Source organism: Meleagris gallopavo, chromosome 11, assembly GCF_905368555.1.
Source record: "Meleagris gallopavo chromosome 11, MGAL_WU_HG_1.1, whole genome shotgun sequence".
Taxonomy (NCBI): domain Eukaryota; kingdom Metazoa; phylum Chordata; class Aves; order Galliformes; family Phasianidae; genus Meleagris; species Meleagris gallopavo.
In genome coordinates this window covers 3,701,830-3,729,725 of record NC_139414.1, presented here as the reverse complement: position 1 = coordinate 3,729,725, position 27,896 = coordinate 3,701,830, and the positions used below count along the sequence as shown (strand labels likewise).

General features: G+C 47.6%; 2 protein-coding genes across 3 annotated transcripts in view; both read left to right on the top strand.

Annotated features, from left to right (window-relative positions):
• Positions 1-27,896, top strand: part of TBCCD1 (TBCC domain containing 1) — a 93,905-nt gene that overhangs the window by 8,410 nt on the left and 57,599 nt on the right. The window lies entirely within an intron of this gene.
• Positions 153-27,896, top strand: CRYGS (crystallin gamma S). 2 transcript variants are annotated; one of them, XM_003208989.4, is made up of 3 exons: positions 153-2,019; positions 3,832-4,074; positions 5,442-27,896. In XM_003208989.4, the coding sequence occupies exons 1-3, from the start codon at positions 1,999-2,001 to the stop codon at positions 5,712-5,714; spliced, it is 537 nt and encodes a 178-aa protein (XP_003209037.1). In that variant the 5' UTR covers positions 153-1,998; the 3' UTR covers positions 5,715-27,896. The 2 variants fall into 2 exon arrangements, with proteins under 2 accessions (XP_003209037.1, XP_085089059.1); XM_085232933.1 differs by having other exon boundaries at positions 153-4,074.

Below are 27,896 nucleotides of genomic sequence, written 5' to 3'. Positions count from 1 at the left end.
TCTAGGGAATGAGTTTTACCCATACAATTATCGTTAGGGGAGCACAGCATCTTCACTGCTTCAATGAACTGTGTACTGGTCGGCTGAGAGAAAAGCACTGATTTCTTAATAGCAGTGAAGCTGAAGTCTTTGCAGGCTGTCTTAGTGCAGTATTTTGACACAAACACAGTCTCCTACATTTGTTATTTCTTAGTAGACTATCAACTTGAATGAGTCCCACTCTCATGTTGTGTTGGCGGACCCTCTCTTGGGGGGGAGGTGTGCTCAAAGCTGAGCTCCTGAGTGAGCTAGGCAGAGTATGCAGAGGCACTGATTGCATGGATGGCTGAATGCAGCAGCTGTGTGATTTGTTAGGAGTTATCCACTCTGACGGTGGATGGAGGCAATGGAATTCAGTGCCCTGGGGCTCTTTTCAGAAGGTCTCTCTAGACTCCTGGGGAGGCAGTCCATTTGAATCAGGAAGAGAAGTTGGGATCAGGTACTGATTTGGAGTCTGATAAATGCGTGCTCATCGTTACCAGCTGAAGATTTGGTATCTTCAGAAGTTGTGCCTTAGGAAAACATTTGTAAGGCTGAGCTTTTCAGTATCTGAGGGTGGGTCTTCCTCCAAACTTTCAACATCTGTCCTCTGTCATCTTGGCTGCTCAGTGTCACTTGAGGACCAGACCTTGCTTTCTGTCGACACATGAGCTCTGGGTCAGTTCTTAATGAAAGCAAAATTATATTCATCTGCAGCTTTCATTCTTTGGAACTGATGGCAGTTCTAGTTCCCCCTCTGTTTTTAATACTATGTAAAGCTGTAAGATTTAATTCTAAGGCATTAGGCAATACGAGGGGAGTTTTTCATATTTAGTCAGAGTCAGTGCAGTGGAGCTCGGAGATGTCCTGCTGAATCTGCTGGATTGCCTTTTAGTAGGAACTCAATTCTGGTTGGACTCTGAAACATCTGTGGATGTCTCCACTGCTTGCTAGCACTGAGAGCTGTGAGCAGCAGTGCTAGATGAATCAGGACACCTAAAACGGGGAGAGGATGAGGTACTGCTGTGCCTCTGTCACTGACAGTTACATGTGAGTGTAACTTCCTACAGGGTGCAGCAAAGCTGCGGCAGTGTGTGTGGGACAGCAGAGAAATAAGGTCTGTGTGTTTCAGGCACGGCTGTGCCAGCTTCATGTCCCTTTGTCTTGCTAAGCCTTTGGGATGCTGCAGTGAATAGCTGCAGAGGTGTTTGTTATAATGCAGCGGCTTGGGGAGAGGTGTGGATGGACAGAAGCCAGCATTCCTTTCCCTCCCTGCTCAGTGGGCCAGAGGAGGGCAGAAGAAACAATCCTTGCTTGAATTGCAAGCAGTGGGGTAAGATTTTTTGACTGGAATTTATCACTGGTAAATTTCCTCAGCTCAGCTGAGGATATGCTATAGAAATACACAGCATCTCTGCTGCGCAGATGTTTCCACTGTGGGCTTTTGAAGTAGACCTCTTAAGCAGAATCTGTTCCTTGCAACCCTGTGCTTTACCCTGTGCATTTGTCCACCCTTTCCTGGCTGCACCCTTCTTTGTGTGGGAACCTTCTCCAAATAAGTACTTGAGTTTCTTCCTGACAGATGGGTATAGGCCTCTTTAGAGCTGACTGGAAACAATTCTTGTTTGACACACTTAAAAGGAAGAGAGCAGCCAAAATAGCCCCCAACATCCCATCTTCCAGGACTTGGCAGGGGGCTGCGTGTTTTGAGTGCGTTTGGCAGAGTTTTGGTGTTCTGACTCAGCAGATGATAACAAAGGGAGGACGGCGAAGCGTTCCTTTATTCCATAATCCTGTTTGCTTTTCTGGAAACGGGCTATAGCCTCAGAATCACTGACTCAATTTTTGGATCCTATTCTCATGACAAAGCGGCTGTCTGGTTTCAAACAAGCCCATTATAAAAAGGGTGCCTGGGTCCTGCCTGTTTTATAACAGGTCCTGACTTGCCTCCAGCACTGGGAAGTTTGGCTGGAACAGAAAATGTCCAGGGCTGGACCAAAGGTAAGCTTGTTTGCAGCCTATACACAATATATACACGAGCCTGCTTCATTATGTGCAGCAAAATGTCTGGGGTGAGTTAAGTCAGTGAATGAGGACAAATCTCATCTTTTCTCTGTGCCACATTCATGTTGCAGAGAGGGAAAGAAAAGGCAAAGGAGACCATGAAACTGTATTTCCCACAACCTAAGCAAGTGATCTGCCCTAGAGAGAGGTCACTGCCCCTATGCTGCTTTATTAGAACGCAGTGGGTACTGCTAAGTGTTGCTTACAGTTGCTGCTTATGGGTTTCCTTCTAACACAGCAGCTGTTGGGAAGAAATGTGATAACTGCTGTTAGGTGGCCGATACAGTTTGAGTTTTGCAGTCATGTAAGGAAGATCTGCTGGGGCAAATCTGTTATCTGCCAGGTAAGCCCCAAAGAAAAGTTTGGACAGTGAGCAGTTAAGGGGATATCACTGTGAGCAGAGCAACTCAATGGCTTTACTGACGGGAGGCGATTTGCATCGGAGTAACGTGTGACTGAAATGAACTGACGGATCTGGAATTGAAATCTGCAGTTCACCTGTCATTGTGCTGTGGGTGGAAACCATCTGCCTCCTCTGAAAATGCCTGGAGCATCACAGGGAAGCTGAGAAGCGCTGAGTCTGAGGGACTGGAGTGAACTGAGGGTGTGTGAAGGGCAACACAGGTGGGCAGGAGCCGTCTCCTTCAGTCTCTCTGTATGTGCTCTAGGAAGAAAGCAGCAAACCACACCTCCAGTTGGTCACTGCTTAGTGGCTATAACGTACTGTCCCATTTCTGTGGCTTTATAAATACAGGGAGAATATCCCCCGAGGAATGGAGAGTAGTGTTGAATTGAAAGTCACTTGTGCTCCTCAGGGTGAGAAGGGGACATCAGATGAGCTCTCTGTTACAAAACAGAAGGCCACCTTGGCCAACTTAATAGGCAAATCAGATTGCTGTGATAGGGCACACGAACCCTCAGATGCCTGGTTAGGCTGGTAGGGCACACTGACCGACCAGCAGTAATTGGGGCTAACTTATTTTTTACAGAAGGTGAATGTATAAAAAAAAAAAGTGAGGTTTTTCTAGACTTGAGTCTAGTTCCAAGGCTGAGAGGGCAGCCTTGGACTCTATCTTTCACAGCGATATTAAATCAATACAAGAAGCCAAGGCGCTGTAGGTGAAGTACAGCTAGCTGGGATCACGAGGTGATTGTGTATCTTAATGCACAATGGAATAACCACAGAATCAGCTGGTTGATGTTTGCTATGACTGGGAAAGCTATGACCAGGGGATACTGAGACTGCTGGTGTTTCTGCTTTGCCCTAGCACTTGCTAAGTCTCCTCTGGGGACAGAGGGTGAAGAAGTCAGGCTGGTGTGCATGGAAAAGTGGATTACAGACCTGTGTGTTAGATGTTTAAATCACTGGGGCAGGGAAAATTCTGTCCAGAGTAGCTGTGGGAATTGGCTGAGGCAATTTCCAATGTTGCCAAACAGCCCAGGCAGCATGCACGGGGCTGATGCCCTTCTAAGGAAGCTTGAAAAGAGCAAATGCTGCCTGAGTCTCCACGGCATCAAATCAACTGACTTGCACATCAGTTGTTCTTTCCCTAGAACAGTTGAGTTTGGGAATTCATTTTTTTGCCTTTTTTCCCCCCTATTTCTCTCCATGTTGGAGGCAGCAGGGGTTACAGATGGGCTCAGATTATGGCTTGTGTGCTTTGAAGCGATGCCCTTCCAGTGGCAACACCAATGCTGCCCCTAGAGGGATGCGGAACCCCCTGCTTCCCTCCCCTGCTGGTCTTTCAGGTCACCTTCTATGAAGACAAGAATTTCCTGGGTCGTCGCTACGAGTGCGACGCCGACTGCCCTGATTTCCACACCTTCCTGAACCGCTGCAACTCCATCCGGGTGGAGGGAGGCACCTGGGTGGCCTACGAGAGGCCCAACTATTCGGGGAACATGTACGTGCTGAGGCGGGGGGAGTACCCTGACTACCACCACTGGATGGGCCTCAATGACCGCCTCGGCTCCTGCAAAGCTGTCCACATAGTAAGTGTGCTGCTTCCCTAGGGGTATCTTAGTTCACCAACCTGCCACTTCAGCTTGCTTCATAGCGTCATAGAACGGTTTGGGTTGGAAGGAACCTCAAAGACCATCGATTTTCAGCCCCCATCACGTGTGGGGATACCTCCCCTCAGATTAAGTTGCCCCATCCATCCTGGCTTTGAGCACCTCTAGGGATGGTGCTTGCTGGTAGCCCCCATCTTCCTGGCTCCCTATGAAGAGGACAGCAATAGGTGGGTGACACCAAGTCCCACCGCTGGGATAATAACTCTGGGGGGAGGCAGCCTCCAACCTGGCAGGGTGGGAGTATGGTGTTAGAGCTGAGTGCTGCTGCCCTGGTGTCAGTACCAGCAGCATAGCTGATGGCTGGTGGGCACAGTGTTGATGAGTCAATAATTGGAATAGATGATCTTAATGGTCTTTTCCAACCTTAATGATTCTATAATCTGTGCGTCACTGACATGGGTAGCGCTACCATGATTTGCCATTGAATGGAGCAGGTCTTAAAGCTGCAAGAGGCTTTTGCTTTCGTCTGTTGTGGGTTTGAGGTGTGTGTAAACCCCTTAGCCTAGTGATAGTTTTCAGCCACTTCAGAGCTCTGAACTGCTACAAGGGATGGAGCAGGAGCACGTGGGAGATGTAAGAGCAGCACAGCATTCTCTGCCAGCATGAAGAGCAGAGGTGATGCTGCATGTCCACTGTGCTTGGCTTCCCCTCCCAAACATGTGGAGGTGGCATGGGGACCGACTGATCATAGATGTTGGTTCAGAGCTCCTGGAGCAGTGACACAGAGCTGTGAGACCCTGCAGAGTTTGGCTGGGGCTGGTAGTGAGAACAGGCAGAGGGGAGGCGGGGGGAGACCATGTCCAGACAGCCACAGATTAAAACCACCACGGTGCCTTCAGGCAACACAGCACTTGAAATCACAGTGGAAAATACCCGTGCTGCGTTCGCCTGTAATACAACCCAGCTGGGGTCAGCAGCTCATTAAACTCCTCATTGCCCAGAGGAGCGGGGAGCAGAGGGGTGCATCCCTCCTGATGCTTGCACTGAGTGGCTACAGGCTTTGAGCAGGCTGCCTGTGTGGAATAGAGCCCAGCACGTGCTCATCTCTTTCCCACACCCATTTGAAACTGGGGCTGTGGTGGGGGTTTAGGCTGAAAGTGCTCTTTGCATGTGATGCTTGGTCAAGAATTACCCCATACTGTGTTTAGGGCCTGATGTGAGCTATTCAGAACCGTGCTGGTGTGTTGGGGTGTTGGCTCTTGACCTGAGCTTGGCTGTGCCTTGCCTCTGCTTCTACCCCAGACGCATCCCAAGCCCCCTGCAATTCTCTCCCTTCTTCCTTCCAGCCAAGCGGAGCCCAGGGCCACATCCAGGTGTTTGAGAAGGGGGATTTCGGTGGGCGGATGTTTGAAGCCACTGAAGACTGTCCTTCTATCCTGGAGGAGTGCCACTTTCGTGAGGTCCACGCCTGCCGGGTGCTGGAGGGCACCTGGGTGTTTTACGAGCACCCCAACTACCGGGGCAGGCAATACCTGCTGCCCAAGGGCGAGTACCGGCAGCCAGTGGAATGGGGAGCAGTGACCCCTGCCGTCCAGTCCTTCCGCAGCATCGCTGAGTGAATGGTGGGGAGCTGGGCCCCCAATAAAGCACTTGAGTCACTCAGAAGCTCTGTCCCGCTTTTTCCCCATCTGTGAACCCGTTGGCCAGGTGCTTTCTTTGGGCAGAACAGTCTCCACCAGCTCCCACTGCCTCCAGCTCTGGCGGTGGGACTGCAGAGGGCAGAGACTCTGGAGAATAGGGGTTGCTGGGCATCCTGCCTGTATTAGGATGCCACTGGGTGGGGGAAAAGGAGGGGCAGCCACCAAAAATGGGGAAGTTAGAAGAAGATAAAGAGGTTGAACGTGGGCAGAGATAGTGAACACCTCTCAAAACTGAGCGCTGAGATTGCTGCTTGATGTTCCCAAAGAACAGCAGAGGATAGGAAGGAGTGAGTCCCCGGGCCCTGCAGACATGCACTGAGCAGAAGGGGCCACCAGGCTCCCAGTCATCCCAGTTTGGAATGTCGGCTTTGCCCTGTGCCACTAGATGTCAGGCTGGTTGTGCCCATGCAGGAAGCAGTGATGCAAGACACTCGTGGGGACTCCAGCCTGTTTGCATGTGGAGCAGAGGGACCCCAGGCTAATGATGGCAGTGGAAGCAAAGCCCTTGCAGCCATGCTCCCCAGTCTCCTTGGTTGATGTATGAGGTTATTACAGAGCAGGGAGGCAGGCGAAGTGATGTTTGTCAACCTGCAGTCCCCAGGAGCACAGCTCCCTGCAAAGGGCAATGTGTGTCCCCATCCTCCCCCAGTCCCCCCTTTGCTCTCTGTCACGTCTGTCCTTTCCTCTGAGGTTTAATTCTGCCTCTCAGACACTCCAGCATTACCCAGCAATTGGGGTCGGTGCACAAGCAATCCCCCAGCACCTTGATCAGCTTCCAGCAAAGCTCTCTGGGACCCTCCCTGGGAGACCTAAAGGGCACCAGCTTGAGCATGGCATGCATGTTGGGTTTTGTTGCCTTTCCCATTTCTACATGGAAGATTCCTGCAGGTGGGATAGCAGCTGGTGAGTTTGGACACTGCAATTCCTGCACCCCCATTTTGGGGCACCAAGCTCTGCTTCACCCCTGCACTCACATTACCTCCCTGCATCCTTCCTGTGCATCACCTGAACACAATTATCCCAGCTCTTCCCCTCCCCACCCTCCTGCCCTCTGGTAAATTCCACATTGTACCCCGAATGCTGGCAAGCAAGGTGAACAACAGTAAAATATGCTGTTGTGTGGGTTTTATTTTATTTTATTATTATTCCTGATTACTTTTTCCACTGGGGGCTCCCTCGTTGCGGGTGTCTCCGAGCAGCGGGAGCGCAGGCCATCCGGCCCAGCCCGCTTGATGGCTAATTTCCATTTTTCAGTATCAGGGGGTCTGCTCCGGTAATTGGCATGCAGATTGAGTCTGATGGGCCTGTTCCATATGAGAAAAGGCTCCGCTCGTTAGAATAAGCCAACCCCAGGCTGATGGATGGGGCAGAAGGAGGTCACTGCGAAAGAGAATGCAGCGATATGCGTGTACAAGATGGGAAATTTCTCCCCCCCCCCCCTCCTCACTTTCTTTATCCAGCCAACTCTAATCTATCATATTTCATTGAGACAAATCCTGCTCCGTTTCTTTCTCCTTTTTCCCTCGAAGGGAAATGTGCTGGAACCTTCTCCTGGATTTAATAAGAAGACGGTGTGGTGGCGCTGGAATTAAAGCGGTGCCATGGTTCATTAGCAGCTGGGGAGCGCGCCGAGCTGGCCCAGATGTTAATTACACTTTGGGAATTAATTTCTATAAGGCGCTCCTCTCCTCTATCATCCCTAATCCAGCAGGCACGCCAGGACTTCTCACAGTGGAAGCTGCAGGGTGGGCATCTGTCCCCTCCTCTGTCCTATCTGTCTGTCTGTCCCTTGTCTGTCTGTCCAGCTGCTACGTATCCCCCCCCCCATTACTGCCATTGGACCATAGCTAGGCAGGCTTGACAGCGTGCTTTCAAGCCGTGCAAAGTAGATTCAGAGGCAGAGCCAAGCTGCTCCATGCCCTGTGTTAAACACCCCAGCTTGGAGTTCCCCTACGATCGCGGAGGGAGATGGAGACGGAAAGGCAGCGCTCGAGGGATCAGCTGTCCCTTTGACAGTCCCCAGCAGAGGGCAATAGAAGCAAATGGAAGAGACAAGACTTTGCAAGTGATGTGCATGAGGAGTAGTTTGCAAGCCAGTGACATGCGGGCAGGATGATGTGCAAGCAGAATAATGTGCAAGCAGTGTGATGTGCAAGCCCAACCACGTGCAAGTGAAATGATGTGCAGGTAGGGGTAGGTGCAAGCTCAGGCTTATGCAAACAGAGCCATGTGCAAACGAGGCAAATGAGTTATAGAATCATAGAATGACCAAGGCTGGAAAGGACCCACAGGATCAGCCAGTCCAACCATCCACTAATCACCAATAGTTCTCAATGCAATGGAAGCAGTGTACGAGTGAGGGCAAGGTGCAAATAGAGCAGTGCACAGGGGGAACGATGCAAACAGGAGATGTGCAAGTAAAGCAATGCTTGGGGAGGTGGGGCTTGAGAAAGCAGTCAAAGCAAAACAGAGCAATTGAGGAGTATTTTCATAGAATCATAGAATCATTAAGGTTGGAAAAGACTTCTAAGATCATCAGGTCCTACCACAAACCCATTCTCACCATGCCCACTAACTATTTCCCTTGGTTCTCTGTTGGTAGGACTTAAATCAATTCTCTGAGTGCAAAAGATTGCTTTAGGTTTGGAGGAAGAAGGAGATCTTTGAGATGAAGATAATGAGGGCAGTGTTCCTGCCTGGGTTTCCAGACCTGGCATTTTTGGGGTTAGGAAATCATCTCATTAGAATGACACCAATGTGCCCATCTCACACGTATCCCCATTCATTCTACAACATGATCATTGGGATTATTACTTGTTCCAGCCTAAGCAAGTGGCAGACAGCTATTTCCTGATGGGGAAGTGTTATTAACGAACAGTGCATCATTAAGAGGGGAGAGCTTCAAAGATCCTAACTGCATTTCAAAGGACGCAGTGCAAGCGGAGCCCACCATTGCATACCTGGGGAACATGGGCAAAATTTCTAACAAGGAATATACCGGGCCCAATGTAATTAACTAATTCTCAATCAAAAGGGTTTTAGAACTGAATGGTCAGGGAATTCAATTATGGGTTTCCTAATGAAGCGCTGTGTGCCAAGGCAGGGATATTTTCCCTTGGAAGATCGGGGCTGAGATCAGGGTGCAGTTCCTTCTGTGGGTCCACTGCACACATCCCCAGGGCAGCTGGAGATGTTCCACGTTGTGTGACCCCATAGCTGATTTTCGTCACCCCATACCTGACATTTCTCATCCCATACCTGATTTTTGCCATACCAATGGCTCCTCTAAGCCAAAACTGATGGATGGGGCTGGGGGATGTGGGTCCATGCAGCCCATCTCTTAGCACCTCCCAATCCCCCTCCGAAGACGCCAGCAGGGGAGGTTTCCTCCTCCACCCCCCAAATCCAGCCTCCAGTTAAAAGCAGCATTGTTCTCCATCTATGAAAGGAGCCTCTTCCAATCCTCCAGTAGTTTCTCTTATTATAGAAAGTTGGTTTGCTCACTTTACAAAGGGAAATGTATTATGAATCTTCCCTTCATTCCCCTCCTTTTTTTTCTCCACGTTTAACAACCGATTTGTGTGTTGCATGAAAGTTACACAGTTCTTTAGATGCATTTGCTATTTTATTTTCTTTCATTCAAAAATATGTCAGTAATCTTTTTGTTAACATGAAAGATAAAGGATTAGTAATGCAAGATGCAGTTTTCTTGTAACCTTCTTGAAAGCAGACTATAGTTTCTTATCTGGCTCTAACATTCATTTTCCTGAAATGAAAAAAAAAAAAAAAAAAGGACTTTTAAAATGAAATAAACTATATTCGATTCAGAGGAGAAGCACTAGCGAAGAAATTTATTGCAGCTGACAGAAGGGAGAGCTGCACAGAAGTCCTTCTGCTGCAGCAGCCGGCACCTCTTGAACAGAACCATGCACGCATGCACACCCACGTGCACAGGGAATGCAGCTTCAGGGGGCAAAGCAGCACAGCCAGGCCTTGTGCCATCACTGACACATCACAGCTTGGGTCTGGCAGCCATGGCAAGCTGCTGCTTGTGAGGCATTGGGCTCTAGAGCTGGTGGTGATAATTGCATTGAGGACAGTCAGTTGGGACATCCCAAAGTGGAGCTGGGCTTGGTTTGTGTTGGTGTTCATACTCATTGCATCCCTTTTGGGTTTGGTTTTGTCTTTAAGTTCGGCTTGTGAATCTGGTGGCTTTGGGGGTAATCATGGTGCAGGGTGTCCTGCACACCCTGGAGAGTGCAGGGAGCAAGAAGAGGTGGTATTCCTAGCACTGATGTCTCTTGAGAACCATATGTTCAAGGGAAGGTTGCTGTGGTGGTCATGAGTGCAGCCCAAACTCTCTGATGGCTGTGAAGCATCACAGTGCATGCTTTGCCCATGGCATCAAGCTCTCAAGTGCCTACAAGCAAAGCTCAGGTAGAGAATCAGGTAGAATCTAAAAAGAGATGGATGAAATGCAAACCTGACCATTGGAGCAGGAATTATAGTCTGGGACAGGAGGGATGGAGGCAAGAGCTATGGTGTGGGTTAGGAACCAGCAGTGGTTGGAGGAACCATCACAGCCGGGCATGCAGAGTGCCCAGAGGTGCTGCTGGTGGCTGCAGCTCCTGGGCTGTGTGCTGTATCTTCTGCTGATGGCTCACAGCACCTTGCTCTGTGTAGTCCTTGGATGGACCAGATGGACCTGCTGTCATTTCTGACCCCAACCATTCTGGGATTGTCTGCCAAGGGAAAACCTTACATCCCACTGCTTCGTAGACATGGAGAATGGAAGGTTTCAGTTTGCACCAGTCTCCTTGGATGGACAAACCACGGGTGTGATAGCAGAGGAAATGCAGAGAGCCCAGGTGGAGCAATGACCCTGGGACCTGAGGGTTAAATCATGATATAAAATGTCGGATTTCTACGGCAATTAGCTGATGGGCCCTGAGCACGTGCAAGGTGCTTTCCCCCATCTTGTGCATTTGGTTAATACTGAATTGGCAATATAGGGAGCTGTGCTTTCAAGTTTGTTTATAACCTCATTTTTGTTTTGCTCTGGAGAAACTTGAGATTTTCTATTGCTGATGGAAATGCTGATGTCTTTTGTGCATGACACAGCTTGCATCCTGCTCCTTGTGCAGGGCTTCACAATCACAAAATAAAACAAAGGGGCGTCGTCTTTGGGCTGAAATCTTTGTCTTTGGAGTCCTGTGCCAGCACATCCGTGCTTTCATTTGAGGGAAAGTGGGTTTTCATATCAAAGGGGCCCCCCCATGACCAAGCCTTCCCTCTCCCCCTCTCTGCCCCGGCACACACACTCTTTTAATATTTCATATATTTCCTAAGCTTTTATGCCTCTAAAAGAGAAGTGAATTTGTGGAGAGTTGAGCTCTCCAGAGCTGTACTTCAGAGCTGGGAAGTAATTCAGGGTGAAGCCTGTATTAATCTCAGGTGAGAGAGATATTTAAATTCAGGCTACCAGTGTGAATATAAAATGGGGATCTCTTTACAAAAATTTCAAATTGTAATATGCAAAGCTTAAAGAAAAGAAACCCCAAGGGAACAGCTTTCTTCCGGAACATTTTGTTCCAACCATCATCTCTTTACCTTTATTTTTTTATTTCAGAAACCCTCCCTTTGCCATTTTGTGTATATATGTATTTTTTTTAAATTAAATCTCATAGAGTTTTGAAAAATGAAATTCTCCATCACGGTGAGACGACGGTGGGGTGAAGGAGGAAGAAGTGGAAAACGATGTGCAGACCCAGATTTGAGCTGCAGCAGAAGGAAGGGACCCGCAGCCCCTGCTCTGTTTTTCCTCTCCCCAGCCCTATTTTCAAAGCAGATGCATGGGGTGAAGAGCTCAAAGGCACTGCAGGAAACCCTTCTGCTGCTCTGGGTGCAACAGTGGGAATTGGAGCTGAAATCCTAACCCTAAACCCCACCGGGAGGGAGGTTGAGGCAGAGCACGGTGCCCTTGCTGTTGCTGTCAGCTCATGGCACGCACCCACCCGCTTTCTCCTTCTGCACAGATAACATGTTAGTATCGATCTCTGATCCCAGGCAGCCTATCTCGGTGTGTTTCAGTGGGGAGGTGAATTGGTTTGGCAGTGGATTGAGCCCGGTGTTGTGCTCCTGCCTCTGCCGCACGCCCCTCTGGCTCCCAGGTCAGGAGGAATATGTGACAGATGACACGCCATTATCAGCGCCGTCAATTAATTAAATTACGAGAGTGATACACTGAGCCACTCTAGATTAAGTGTCTCAATTAAGTCTTTAATTTAGATTTAATAAGTAAGTTATTATATGCTAATAAAAGATCAATTAGTTGTTAAAAGAGCATTGATCCAGGTACAGTAAGTGTGTCAGCGCGACAGCTAACCGGTGTCAAGGAGATCGCGTGAACAGCGTGGGTACAGTTGGGTATCTGATGTTGTTGGGGCACACTGAGCTGATGCTGTGCCCTACAACCCCTTCTGCAGAACCCAGCTCTCCCCACGCTGGGGGACAGCTGGATTTAGTGAGTCTTGGCATGGTGAATCCTTGGGGCTCAGTGTGAGTCATCACTTCTCCATGGGATAACCCATGGGAAGGAGCCAGTCCCTTCTTCCAAACTCATCTTGATGTGTGGTTGGCGATGCAAGTGATGCTCCCCATACAAACCCCATGCTGTCATCCTGATGCCTGTCCACCCGTTTATCCATCAGCCTCGGCTGCTCTTCCTGGAAGGAGATTTTGGGTGAGCAGGGACCACTTGGGAGCCTGAGGCTGGGCTGGGGATGGCAATAGGGGTGAGGATGGGGCTGGGGATGCGGGGGAAGCGCTGGGCTCCAGTGGAGCCGAGATTTCAACTGAATATGGATGACATCATTATACGGGTGATCCTTTCAGTGACAGCGAGCCGGGTTTTAAAGTAGCGACCTACAGCATACAAATGATGGGTTTAAAGGAAATAAAAAAAGAGATGATTTGAATAGCATACATTTATAGAAGAAAAGCCTTCTTCCCCCCACCCCCCTCCATTTCTAATATCTTTCTACGGGGCAGGCGCTGTGCTTTGGAAAAGAAATTAAAACACTCCTCCTAAATACACTCCAGGCAGTAACAATGGCAAAGTTAAGAAGGTTACGAGACTTAGTTGTCCCAGCAACATGTCATCAAGTTGAAATGAGCAGGAAACACAGATAATGTAAGAAAGAGGAGGAGGGAGGAGAAGAATAAAACCACAGGAGGAAAAAATGCCAAGAGATTGAGAAAGAAAAGGGAAAACCCTTTTTATTTGCTGTTTCATTAGGATGAATCTGATTTTATAGTCTCTAAAAGAGGCTAAAATATAATCTCCTTTTGTGTAATGCGCGCGTTAGGAAAATGTGTCATCAGCAATTCTTCTGTACACTACAGCAATATTCAAAAAATTAGCAGGGATATTCAAGCCGAGCGACAAAGAAACACAAACAGAAGACTCACATTTCCAGCTCGAGCTGTCATTTAAGAACGTGTTCAACTTTTTATTAACCTCTCTGATTGTCCCTTATGGTTTCTCTCTGTCACGGCAGAGGAGCTCTGAGTTCCAGAGGGAAGACAAAGCTGCCGGAGGGAGAGGCTGGGGATGTGGCTCCGGCTGCCTTCCAAGCCAAGGGCTCTCCCTCCTCCTTCAGCACGGTGGGTTCTGTGCCAGGTGCTGGATGTGGGCATACAGAGGGAGCACGCATGTCTCATGTGGCAGAGAAGTGGTGAATGAAGGAAATTTGGGCCATAAATGCAAATCTGCTTGGTCAAACATTGGGTGTAGATCCTTATTCAAGGCACCAGCCCAGTGCGAAAAGCTCTACAGCAAGTTGTCATCGAGTTGCTTCCATCTCACAGTGTCAAAACTGAGTGTCACGGGGACCTACAGCTTCTGGGGGATGCATCTCCATGGCCTTGTATGGTGCTTATGGAGCTGTGCCCTTCCTGCGCACCGTGGTTTTGGGGTGCACCAGTGGGACCTGTGTCTTCACATGGGCATCGTTCCCATCTATTGGGGATCCTGCCATGGGAGGAGGTTGCCGACCCTGTGTGGGGTGCCATGGGGTTCACGGGGGCAATTCTGGAATTCAAGCCCTGATCTCTGTGTTGCTGGAGAGTTTGGGACAGTGTGGGCAGTGGGGGCTTAGGGCAGGGGACCGGGATCACTAAAGCTACGTGTGATGGTGAGGTTTGATCCCAGCCTGCAGTCACTGGGTATTGCTTTAATTTAAATAGTAATACATCCATCAAGCACTCAGCCTCCTCTGCGGTTGCTGCAGGAGACTCAGGGCTCCAAGAAGCAAACTGCTTGCTCTGCTCTCAAAACAGAGCAGTAACAGCTAGTTCAGTCAGTAGGGGACATTGCTACAGGAAGAAATTGGGCTGAGAGGAGAGAAACCGACCATCTTCCCGTGGCAGAGCAAGGAGCCAGCACCCTGCCCGGAGTGCTGGTGGCATGCTGATGTCGGTGAGTGATGACACCAGCACTGTCTGTGCTGGGAAGGATGGGCTTTCAGTCCCGCAGAGCTCTTCTAGTTGCATGTCTCTAAATGTAGGCATAGGAACACAATTTTATGTAGTGCTTTACAAAATGTCAACCCAGGCATTTGGTGTGTACTCCAAATCATGACATCCCTGGAGTCCCTCAGCCACATTCAGCAGTACGACCTTAGTGTGCTGAGATATTCAGGCAACTGCCTGAAATAATTCTGCTTTCTGATAAAAATCTCTCTCTTCCCCACCCTTCTCTTCCACAAACATATTTATTTGTTGTTCTTGTGCTTGTTTTTGTTTTTTTTTTTAATTGTCTCTTGCTGTGGCTTCTTGTTGTGGATTATATTTTGAAGCAAGGACTGATTTAGCTAATTGATGGAGAGCTTTGCCTGTGAGGATTTCATAATCCTTGCTATTTTATCTTTGCAATAATTGCTATGATTGTGATTATTTCAAAGGGCTGAAAAAAAGGAGACAACAGGAAAACAGGCTCGCCCACTCCTATTTTGCAGCTTTTACAGGCACCTGGGTGGGCTTCTCCTCCACAGAGTGTTCTCTGGGGAACAACAGCTCATGGAAGGCATGCAGGAAATGCACGGGATGAAGCATCCACCAAGGACACCTCGAGGTCCCACAGCCCTAACTAGAGCCACGCTGGCTACAGGCCCACTGTGACACCCCATCTGATAGAGAAGGTGGTTTTGCCATGCCATGTTAGGATGCCGGGTGCAAAGTCATACTTGTGTTTGCTATGAAACTTGGACATAAAGCCAGGCTGGTGTTCGCTGTGTGATACCAGAGCTGAGTCCACACTTTTGTTCACTGTGTGATGCTTGGCATGAGGTCACACTGATCTTCATTGTGTGACACTGAACGTGAGACCAGACTGGTCTTCAGTGTGTCATGTTGGATGTGAAGCCACGCCAATGGACACTGGAGTTCACCATGAGATGTTGGATGTGAGACCATGCTGGTCTTCACCATGGGATGTCGGATGTGTGGCCACACCGTTGTTCACCATGGCACACAAGTGCATGACTACACTGCTGTCGTTTGTCAGCTGGCCGCTGGAGGCTGCTGCTGTCTTTGCAGTCACTGGAAGCTGCCTGCAGGCCCTGAGCACCTACCTTGAGTTCTGTCTGGTGCAGACACGAGGGCAACGGAGGCTGCTTGGGCCTCTTCCAGCAGCTCATGGGGCAGGAAGCATCCTCCTTTCTGGATAAAAGATCATACAAAACCACCTGGTCATAGGATTAGAGACATCCCTGATGTGATGTCAGAGCCAGAGCACTACCAGGCTCAGAGCAGGTTCACTGGGGGCTCCCATCCACCCACTGGCTTCTCATAGGTCCAGGAACTACATTTAAGCCCTTAGGCTTGGATCAGGCTATATGCATGCTTGTCTTTGGTCTTTCTTCTGGTCTCTCTCGGGTGGTTTTTGGATTTTGTAGCTTATTTCTGGCCCCATTTCCTGATGGGATTTCATAGATGGATTTTGGATTTGGTTCATCCCCACTATTTGGTGGGCACTGCTGGGTGCTGTGTTCAGGAGCTGTGGGATCACGCCTTGACGGGTGAAAGCACTGCCTTGGCTCACCCTGCCTTGCAAAGCATCTTGCTGCTCGATGTGCAGTACTAAACACAGCCTGGCTGCAGCAACACAAGTTGCTGAGGATCTTGGTGATGAGCCAACATCCGTCTTCCCTCATCCTCAACTCCCTCTACTTGTTCTTCTCATCACTTCGATGTTCCTTGGCAAGGAACATAATCTAGATAAGGTACACTCTGAATACCACACTTGATTTAAAACTTAGGTGTGAAGTCAGTTCCAAGTTTGAGGTCCAACAAAGAGAGTGCTGGTTACCCTGCAGCAAAGGAAATAAGTTCATTCATGCTTCTGTGTTCCAGCTGCTTTCTGTGCAAGCATCATGCAAGAGCTGATGGTTCTGGTGGCACCTCCCTGGCCTCCTGCCTTAAACCTGCTTTGTTTGGGAGATCAGACTGCTCTGTAAAGTGTTTTCCTAAAAGTTTGACAATGACCAAAGATGTAGTGAGGCTTGGTGGCTGTCATTCCACTGTAATTGGAAAAATGTGCCCATGGGAAATGCAAGTCATCTCAGTTTCCTACTGCTGTCTGGAGAAGTAAGAAGGGAATGATGTGTGGGTTTTCAAGAGTTTCAATGGATGCAGTGATTGCAGAGCAGGAAAATCATAAATACCAGCTAACAACTGTTTCAGACACAGGGACACAAAAGAGCATGGAAAGAATATATAGCTTGTAAGGGTGCTGATAACTTGCCTTTCTCTGTTTGACTGTTGAGCTAATGCTTTTCTGAATGGGCCAGAACGGACAATCCCACTGAAAGATACCAGTGCATGCTAAGTCTAAGGAAAGCACTTCTGTAATTCTCCGAGAGTTATAACTTGGGTTCCCTGGGCTTTTGTCTGTTATAATATGATCAAGCCCTGGAGATACATGGGAAAACCCCTTAAATTAAATGCCGTGTCTGGCATCTAAATGTCTTCACGGGATGGGATCTGAGAAGGTTTCAACAGCTGCAGACAATATTTCTTACCTTCTCTGAAGTGTTCAGGTAGACTCATAGAATCATTAAAGTTGGAAAAGACCTCTAAGATCCCCAAGTCCAACCCCAACCCATCCCACCATGCCCACTGACCGTGTCCCTCAGTGCCACAACTCTACTGTTCTTGACCAACAGCAGCAGGGAAGAAGGAGGGAGGCAGTGTGATCTTTGGGGCTCCCCCAGCCCCTCTGCAAGGCAGCACCACGCAGGGATTGAGGGCTCAGGACACAGGAGGGGGCCTTCATCAGCCTGAGGAGAATGGATTAGCTCCTGGCAGTGCTTACTGGGTCATCCCCTCCTGCTGCTGCTTCATGCACACTTTCCTGGTGCTAAATCCAGGGAAGGGAAGGCTGGTGATGTGACTGCAGGAGCAGAGCTCAGCTTGATCGGCTCCTAAGCTGAAGTACTGTGTTTTTCCTCAACCTGCAAGGGCTGGAATTGCTCAAGGTGGTCCTGAATTTAAGATGCATCACCTGGGCAGTTGTATGTTAAAACTTGTACTGAAAGACAGCATCAGGCTTAGCTTTGGGCTGTAATTATTAGGTTTGCCCCTGCACTGAAGTAATGTTAGTACTCAAGAAAGTGGTTGAGACAACAGTCAGGCAGATCCTACAGCTTTGCATGAGATGGGGCTAGCAAACATGTCTCCAGCAAACAAAACGGGGCTTTGATACGATGTTTGGATGTGTTATGCCACAGTTTGATAACATGCTTCAGGAAAAACCTCCAAAAAAGCGATTTTTTAGGGTATGGAAGAGAAGAGTTGAAATGCTGCCTGACTTGGAGGCAACCAGAGAGAGACTGAGAAAGAATGGTCAGAATGTGGGAAGGGAGCAGAGACTCCTGCAGGAGCTTTGCCAAGGTCATGAGGCACTCACTCCTTCCAGCATCTCAGGCAGTATCCCATGACAGAACAGAACCACTCCCAGTAAGAAAAAACTGGCTTTTGTGGCAACTTTGGTTTCTTTTCCTGGCTACAAAGCAGAGCTCTTTTCCCCATCAGTAGGAAAAATTTGAATACAGAATGATGAGTATACAATTGTTACCCTGCTGACATAATAGCTGAAAGAGATGGAGAATACCAAGGAGGGCAAACGTGGAGATCTGTTGTTGGCTAGAGTGAGACACATCACTGATTTACAACAACTTTGCATTCCCAGACGTCTTGTGTCTCCTCCTGTATGAGAACTAGGGACATGAGATGACATCAGTAAGGAGATATTCAAAATGGAGAAAGGGATGTGTTTCTTTGCACAGTGTGTATTTCAGTGCTGGGTGACTGTCCTGGATATGCTATTGCTGTGTCTGTCCTGGTGACTTCTTACCAGCCCTGAGGACTGTCATTCTCTGTGGCATTTGTGGCTTCCTTCCCTTCCTCAATGAACGATCACAGCGGGGCTGCCACAGGAAGCTCTTGTCCTATTCAACCCAAGTGATAAACAGCCTTGGCATGGGTTGATGGTGCTGTGCCTAACCACGTCTCTGCTCTAGATATTTTATCTTAAAGTAAAGAGGGAAAAATGTGGTGCATTGCCTGGAAATGCCTTGCTATCCTAACTCTGTCTCAGAGCTCCTATTTGTATGCAGAACTTGCTGTTGGGAATCATAGAATCATTCAGGTTGGAAAAGGCCCCTCAGATCCCCAGGTCCAACCCCAGCCCACCCCACCGTGCCCACTGCCCACGTCCCTCAGTGCCACATCTCCACAGCTCTGAGCACCTCCAGGGATGGTGATTCCCCACTTCCCTGTGCAGCTGTGCAGTGCCTCGCTGCTCTTTCTGAGAAGAAATGTTTCCTAATATCCAACCTGAGTCCTTCACATCTGTGCTCCTTCATCTTCCCAGTATTTGCATCTGGCACACATGGCACGTTTTGGGCAGCTCATCAGCACACAACTGCCAGCATATTCCTCCTTTATGGGTAGGTGGTAGGAGCAATCTACACGTGATGGAGATGGGAATGTGACAGCTTGGAGGTGGCATCTCTGAGGGGAAGAAACAGCCCTTCCTCAATCCAGCTGCTGTTCTTCAACACACAGAGCTTCTGATCACCAGGCAGCAGGGAGGGAATCTTGTGAAAGACCTCGCTGTCATGGTTGGGTGTCACCTTAGAGAAGGCAAAATGTCTTTTCCCAAGAACTCTGTGGAGGAAAAGAGTTCATTTATAAGCTAATGTACACGCCTCTGAGCCTAGGGAGCACAGGGCTCCTAGCCCAGCACCTATATGGGAAACATTTGTTTGGATTTGGCTGTTGCTTCATTTGCCCAATCTCACATCACATGCTGGGACATCCAACGTGATGCCCATCTCCCATCGGGGACAGCTGGGTGTGCTCCACTGCAAATCACACCCTATGGAAAGAGGGGAGGAAGAGCAGCAGTGGGGGCTGCTGAAGGTCCCTTCCCACCACCCCACCTGCACACACGTGTGCACACACAGCCACTGCAATAGCACTGTGCTCCTGCCAGCAGAAACTTGGAGAGAGGGGGGAGAAGGGAGACAGCAAGCATACTTATCAAGTGGCTTGGACCGTAGCCGATTTGAAATATTACTAACCTTGCATTTTCAAATTTGATGCACAACAACCAAGATGCTAATACTTTCCTTAGTTTAGAAAAAAAAATCCTTTCACCCATCTCTTCTAGCCGAAGATTAGGAGAGAAGCTTTAAGAAGATTTAAAAAAAAAAAAAATCAACTTCTGAGCAGCGGAAAAAATGGTTTGTGATTCAGGGGCTCCGGGCAATTCATCATGGAAATTGGGTTTCTTAGCCGACATCATGTGAATCCTTTCGGCCCTGTCAACTTTTTAATACATTACATTGAGAATGTAAATCGTGTTGGTGAGGGGGAAAGAAGAGGGGAAAAAAAAAAAGAGAAAAAAAGAGAGCTGCTTCATTTTGGGTTTAGAGGGGAGGCAGCTTGAGGCCTGTAATTCATATTAACTAAATAATGCTAAAAAAAAACCCACTCTCCAAATATACAGATATGTATATACACCTCGGGAAGGGAGGGGGGAAGGAAGAGAATGAGACAGACCAAAATTGAAATCATTTTATCCTTTTGAAGGGTGAGTATTTGAAAGGGGTTTGTTATGGATTTATTTTTATTTTCTCTTATTATTATTTTTTTATTTGAGTTTATTTTATCCCTTTCTCTGCTTGAGCTGGTTGTTCCGTCAATGAGGAAAAAAAATGAATGTTTTGGAGGTGGAGGAAGATGGAGGCAACAGAAACAGAGGGAGAAAAAAAAGGAGAAGATCCCACACTGTCCTTGCAGTGAGTTTTTGTGTGTGTTTGCATGCATGCTGTATCCCGGTGATCTCAATTAACTCCTTCGTGGGGAGTGAAAACTGGTAATGCAGTGAGAACCCAGCCCAGCCTGGGTGTGCTCTGAGCGTTTGCTCTGAAGACCTCTGGAGGCTCAGAGCAGGCTGTATGCAGCACAAAGGCTCTGCATAAACCCCTGGACAGGGCTAAGCTGTGGTGCTGGCTCGCAGCTAGCTCGGATGTGGGGAATCCTTGCCAAGTGTATTTTCATTAGGGGATGCTTTCCCTGTGCCTTCAGTGCTTCCAGCGTGCAGCTGGAACAATCTGGAAGAGACATCCAGCTTCACAGAAAGGCCTTCTCTAGTTTTTCCTCATTGGATGGTGCAACCTGGTGATTGAGATGTTTTATAACAGCCATCTGTAGATGTCCCTGTTCATTGCATGAGATTTGCACTAGATGACCTTTAAAAGTCCCTTCCAACTCAAACGATTCTATGATTCTGTAATTCATGTCTGAAGGATCTTCTGGAGGTTTCTACACTGTTGCCCTGCTCAGAGCTCGGCAGGCCTCCATTCCAAAACCCTTCCATATGGAAGAGGACAGTGAAAGAAATTGGGAAGGAGTTGCATCAAGAAGGGTAATGGCAAATAGAGCAAAGAATCAGTTGGCTTCAGCATGAAGAGAGTCTGTAAGGCTCTGGTGTCCTCAGAGAGGGGAAAAGTGAGGATTGCGGCAAGCGTATCTAGAAAGGTACTGAAAACAAGCTTGTTTTCTCAGAGGCAGACTTCCAGGAAAGCCTCTGAGAAATTAGACCACTCCTAGAACTGCCATGCTGATGCTGTTACTCAAAGCGCACTTGTCAGCTTGGGCTCCTTCCCAAAATATGAGATGGGGCAGATAGAGAGCACCTGGAGTGCAGGGGTCAAAGGCATGGCTGGTGCATCTTATAGCCATGAGCTATGTGGTTTTGTCAGCAGTGTTTGCTTTGCAAAACGATGCAAGCAAATTATTTGATGGGACAACTGAGTACTGGTGTGACACGGGGCCATATTGGCAAAATTAGGCATGGATGCATGCTGTCACTTCTCCAGGCAGATCCAACCTCCAAGCAGTGCATATCCAACCTGCTTTGAACCTCTTCAGAAAGGGCTGTTAGGAGCAGGTAGGACAGCAGTGTGTTTTACCAGTGACATTCAGCTCACTCCTGCTTCATCTCACCGAATGGTTCACCTCTCACATTGTGTTTTGGCTGTAACAGGGAAGAGCTGGTTGAAAGAACAGGCTGCCCAGGGAGGTGGTGGAGTCACCGTGTTGGGAAGTGTGGAGATGTGGCACTGAGGGACAAGGTCACTGGGCATTATGGGGTGGGCTGGGGTTGGACATGATGACCTTAGTGATCTTTTCCAACCCCGATGATTCTACAATTCTGTAATCATCTCCCTTGCTCCAAGTTTGCAGCTCACATCTGCGATGTAAAAGCCAACAGCAAACAGTGATCCCTCAGTTTTCTTCCTCCTGCTGAGCCTGGCTGCCTGTCTCCAGTCTCTGTGCAGTGATCTTACATGGCTCTCTTGTTAAGCCATCTTCCAGACCTTCCTCATCCTTACCAAAGGAAATGCTGGCTCCCGGGTCACCTCTTGGGAAGCTTTGTGCTTATTCCTCCATCCTCAGTCACCACCTTCCTGGAAATGAGTTGTTGAGGCTGTCAGTACTAATTACTTTTGCATTTGAATGACCACCTGTATACCTGGGTTTCTTGTACACATCGTGTTCTATAGGTGGTGAAAGGACACAGCCAGCAAACGACAGATTCTCAGTTGACAACAACAATATTAAAACCAAAGTAATCCTTTGTGGTGGGATCCAAGGAACACCGTACACACTCATTTGCAAAACACTTGCAAAACCCCAACCTTTGTTGCAGAATGTAACTTCAAGGCTTGGCTGACTTTTATACATGATCTAATTAAGCATGCCTGAAAGTGTGTTTAAGAAAAAAAAAAAAAAAAGACAGAAGTAGAAGTGCTTATAATCCAGTGTTATCAAGTCTCTTCAACATTCCTTGAATAGCTGCATTCTTGCCTTGGTTCAGGAGCAGCACATGCTCCTAATGCGTAATCCCCAAATGACTCTTCACTTGCAATATTACTCAATTCCTACAGCTGTTTGGCTCCTGTTTAAGTATCTGGAATGCATTGATCCATGTGTGCTTCCTGCATGTTCGGGTGTGTTATCCCACTGATTTTAAGACAAATTCTCATTCTATGTCTGCATATCCTAAACATATTTGGCAGCATTTTGCTTTCTGTCTGTATTGTCTTATTGTTGCACTGACTGAAAAGAAAATAACATTTTTGGACGGTCTTTTAAACTTTGTTGGACAAGTTAGAGAGTCCACGTTTGTTTTCAGTGATGGCCAAAGGAAATCAGAGCAGACGGACATTTTTGAGAAATAAAGTATTCCAGCTGTACCACGAACATCCCAATTGGGAGTAGTGGTAAGTCTTGAATAAGAGTTCCCATAGTCTTGCAGACTAGAAAATGAGAAAGCTAAGCTGGAGGGCTTTGAGGTTTGTGCTTCAGACTGAGAAGAAATGACAGGTGAAGAAGAGAACTCCAGGAGAGTTATGAGAGGCACCAAATCCTAATAGCGTTTGGGCAGAAGTAGGGGGTTTGTGGAAGACCAAAGCATCTCCTGAGTTGAGATATTCTTGGAGGCATCCCCAAGTATAAGCCATTTGTGACTTTTTTAAAGGTTTAAGGTTCAGAAAATTCAGGAAAATAGTCATAAGAATTAGAAGCATGACGGCTGCTTTCAGCAGAAATTGAAAAGAAAGGAAAAGTCTGGCAGACCAGTAGTGTCCTGCTGCTTTTATTTATTTCTACTGAAACTTGCTGCACGCCAGCCCTCCCGATAATAACGTTAGCTCTGAGGGTAGCAAGGATTTGCATTTTGGCAGGATTTATTACAGTTGGGTGGGATTTGTTATCATTTTCAGGAAACATCTGGACACTGCTTTCAGACACAGGGTCTGATTTTTGGGTGGTGCTGTGTGGAGCCAGGAGATGGACTCAACAATCCTTACACGTCTGCTCCGACTCAATGTGTTTTATGATTCTATGATCATTGCTTAATATTTATACTCTAGATATGTACCAGAAGCTGCATTTGGTCTTGGCTTGTGATGGCTTGAGTATGAGGTAAATGGCAGCCCAATGGTGGCAAAAAAGAACTCTCTCCAGTTCTTCCTCCCTCCACACGGGAGGGAGCTCCCCAAGTGCTTCCCTCATCTCCCCAGTGCCCGTCTGTAGTGGTGGTGGTGACCCCCATGTCCTGCCAGGAGGCCTGATGGAGGATGGTGGGCACTGTGTCACTGCCCAGTGGTCCTCCAAGCACCCGGGAAGGGCAACGAATGAGTACAAAGCCTGCCTAAATCTTTGAACAAATGTAAATACTTGTTCAGGCTGGGACATTGATGGGGAAATGGGCACCTCCAGGTGCTTAGCCCAATGAGTTCAGACCAGCATGTGGTGTGTTCTTTCATTTTCTTATTGTAGGCACTGTGACTATAAGTGCTGAATATCACATCAGGAATTATCACATCAAGAAAGCTCTGGATTTGGAATTTTAATATTTTATCTTACGACCGATGAAATGATCACAACAGAGAATGATGTAATATGGGATGGGGGTTATTCTTTTGGGAAAATGGCTCTTTTCATAACCTTGGTTTCTGAATTCTTTCTTTCTGAATGAGCAAAACGTGTGAGCTGGCCCATTGTGTGTCAAGGAGATGAACTCCTAGACTAAAATGCATGATGACCCTTGAAATGAAGAGTCTTTGGCAAGCGGGCATGATTGCATGGGCTGCTCTGGAGCTGTGAGCTAATTCAAGAAGGAAGACCACTGAGATTTCTGGTGATGGAAAAATTGTTACTGTGTTAGCACTTTTCAATTAAATTGCATGAAAACCATGAGCGGAGTTTCAAGGCTTAAGGGCAAAATGAAACATCGGTTTTAATACCTGAGGAAAAACATTTAGAACTTTTTTTCTGTGTAAGATTTACAAACGCGGAGTTGGTTCAGAGGCAGAATTAAAGTAAAATTTAAAATTGTGAAAATTTCACTGAAAACGTTTTCCAGCTTTCAGCAGAACTTGAACGGAGCTAAAAGGACAGAAGTTTTATCTGAAGGCCTGTGAGATGGAAATAAACTTACTGCTCACTATAGAGGTGTAATACACTGACGGTGGCTTTATACTTACGATAGTGAGGTTGGTAGGTGAAAACAGAATATCTGTTGGTCTAATAGGACTCTTACCTCAAAGTTTTTGTTAAAATAGTAGGAATTTTAAATAAAAACAAAGCTTTGAAGAACATTGAAGAGTGGTGGAGATGTGGCACAGAGGGACATGTTTTGTGGGCATGTTGGGATGGGTTGGGATTGGACTTTTCCAACCTCAGTGATTCTACGATATTTCCAAACTGGTAAGTAGCAATGTGCTGTAACCCAGGGCTCAGGATTGTGTTATTGTATTGTGTTTGAGTCTTGGTCATTGAAATATATATATTGTTTAAATTCACAGCAAGGTAGAAATCAAATAGACATTGTAGGCAATGAGGATTGATGATATGTCAAGTAACAGAGCAAGCAGATTGCTTGGGCTACTGTGTTGAGCTACGGTAAGCTGGATATAAGTCAAACAACATATGTTTTGGAGCACGTGGATGCACGACCCACCAAAGTGAAGACGGCAAGTCCACCATTGGAAGAGGGCATTCGGTTTGGTCTTCGCCCTCCAAGAGGGAGGCCATGAGTGTGTGAAAGCCAGGGGTTCAGCTTGCACACCTGCATGCAGCATTCAGTGGGTTCAGGCTGCCAAAAGAAAGCTCTGGAGGATGATTTGACTGCGGTATCTCAGTGTCACTGCAGGCATGCTGTGCTATGGGGATTGTTGCTCTAACAGACCCAGCACTTCTTGCTGAACTCGTATAACAGAGAGCCCAGAAGATGAGCACTTGATTGGACTAAAGCATGATAAATTCCAGAGGAAAATAAGATGCTGGCAGTGAGAGCAATTAACTGCTGGAACAGCCTCTCGTGAAGAGCATGAATCTGCCATGGCTGTATGCCTCTTCCTTCTCAACTAAACGGCTCTCTGAAAGGTTTGCTCAGGTTCAAACACTGCTCTGGAATGGGTACTGAGTGTGTCCTCCCCAAATGCCTTTGTCACTTAGAGCTGCTTCCCTGGACCCAGTCAGATTAATCTCATGAATACACTGATTAATGCAGAATCATTGGCGGCGATTGGTCAGACCTGCCAAGAGTCCTTTCTTCCTGCTGGAAAGATGTTGTGTTATAAATGTACGTGACACAAGGGCTGTGATCCCCGGCTGTTCCCAAGGCTGAGCACCAGCACTCCAGGTTCTTTATCTGGGGTTAAAACCTGGTACCCAGGAGGAGATGTTACAAGGGACATAAGGGACTGCTGGCGGTGACACCATAAACGTGGTGCAGCAGTGCACAGAGGATGTGGAGACCAAAGATGTGCATACGAAAACGACTTGCTGGCGCTTTCTCTCCATTTCTTTCATTCCCACTCCCCACCAACTTGTCTCCTTCACACTTGTTTCCCTTTTTTTCTTCCCTTCTTGTCTTCCCTGCTATCTCTCTGGATGTGTGTGTCGGCCTTTCTTGCCACAAATCAAACCTATTAGGAGCTCCAAAGGGACTCCTGCCAATGGCCTCTCTTTGTGAACCCTCTGGCTTTTTTTTTAATCTGCAGTGTTCCACATTATATTGCCATTGATTTAATAGTCTGCCATGAATTTTACTACCTGTCAAGCGGCACAATTATTTTGAGTTCTATTGTGGGAGAGCTTAACACCCAGCTCCGGATCACTTTACACTTTTCACCTGAGGGACCCCCTCGTTAAAGGGCACTTGCCAATTCAGGATAGCCTTTTGTGTGGTTGTAGGGTGGCATTTTGTGCCATTGTTTTAATTTGGCGTTTGGGGGGGGGGGACTAAATGGATTGGCAGTTGATGGATTAAAAACTCCCACCAACTTGAACCAGGAAACAACACGTGAGATGTGGCAGCTGTTGCAGGGTGGTACAAACCCAAACTGATGACTTTCTTCCCTCTTGCTGTTTTTTTAAAATAAATAAATAAATAAAAATAAATGGGAAAAACAAGCATCTTTGCTGTGGCTCATTCTTCATGGGCTGATCCTGACGGCTTCCCAAGCAGGGTGCTGAGAGCCCTGCTCTGATGGGAGGGCTCAGCACCCAGCAGCAGTGAGGCTGCATGCCCGTGCCTGGGGGTGCCGTTCCCTGTGGGTGGGTGAATAGGAACTGAGAGATACTTTCTGAGAGCTCAGGTTGGCACTTGCTGCTGTGCAGCAGATTTCTCACTTGGAACAATGAGTGGATTACATCTGCTTAAAATAAAGAAAAGATTGGCTAATTCGGGATGAATCAGCCTTTTGTATCCTTTCTTTTTAAAAACCTCTCTTTCTATTATCTTGCATGACCAGGATAATTTTTTTTTTTTTTCAGATGACAGGAATAACAGATTGAGTCCACACTATTCTTGAGGCTTTATGCATGGAGAAGAACAGTAACAACACACATGTACCCCATGAATGTATTTCAAAATTGCAATGGGTTCCTCAGTGGACGTTTTCCTTGAGCATTTTCCTTGAGATGTGTTTCTTCCCCTGCTGAGTGTGTGAGCCTTCTCTTAATGCAATGTTCCCACCAGGTTCTGAAGTAGATGAGTTTGGAGTATGATGACCTCAGGGTACAGTTTTGGTAACCATGACTGATTATGGGAATAGTAATAAGGTGTTTTTTTCCTATTAGAACAGCTTGTTTTTTTCATGAGAGCCTCTGGTTGAGTTACAGTTGTGGTGGCAGTGTGTGAGGGTGTTAACCCTTCTCTGTCAGATTGGATATGATGAAAATCTTCCCAGAAAGAGTGGTGATGCATTGGCACAGCTGCACAGGGAGGTGGGGTCACCATCCCTGGGGTGTTCAGAGCTGTGGGGATGTGGCTCTGAGGGACGTGGGCACTGGGCATGGTGGGGTGGACTGGGGTTGGACTTGGGGGTCTGAGGGGTCTTTTCCAATCTTAATGATTCTATGATTCTATCTTTAGTCAAGGCTTTGGGAGAAATTGCTCCATATGTCCTTTGCAGTGTGAGACCCACTATGCACAGATGTAATTGACCATGAAGGAGCTGCTGGCCCCTGGGCAGGAGCTGACAGCTGCCTTGAATCCACCATAGCAAGTGGCCATGCTGAGCAAGTCAAGCCTTGAGTTCAAGCCAACCTTCCCTTCCTTTGACCTGAGAGAGAAGGTGAAATCACTGTGACAAGCATAGTTAATGATCTATATAGATTAGAGAGAATAGAGAATAATGCTTCTGGGTGTCCTTGGCTTTGCAGTAGGGAAGGCTTGTTTTTCCCTTTCAGGAAACTGCTGGGATGGCACAGACACCTCGTAGAGTTCCATCACACTTGGGTTTCGTGTTGGACCCACCGGGGGCTTTCTGGTTTGAGGTGAGAAATTCACAAATTGCACAAAGCTCCTGGGGAAGTCGGAGGCAGGACGAGATGGCTCTGCTGATTGTATGCTAAGGCTCTGCAGACTGATGTGTGGGACTGTGCTCATTTTCCCCTGCCTCCCTCACAAACACAGCGATGATAAAGTTCAGAATGCCCAGTTTAAATTCCTCC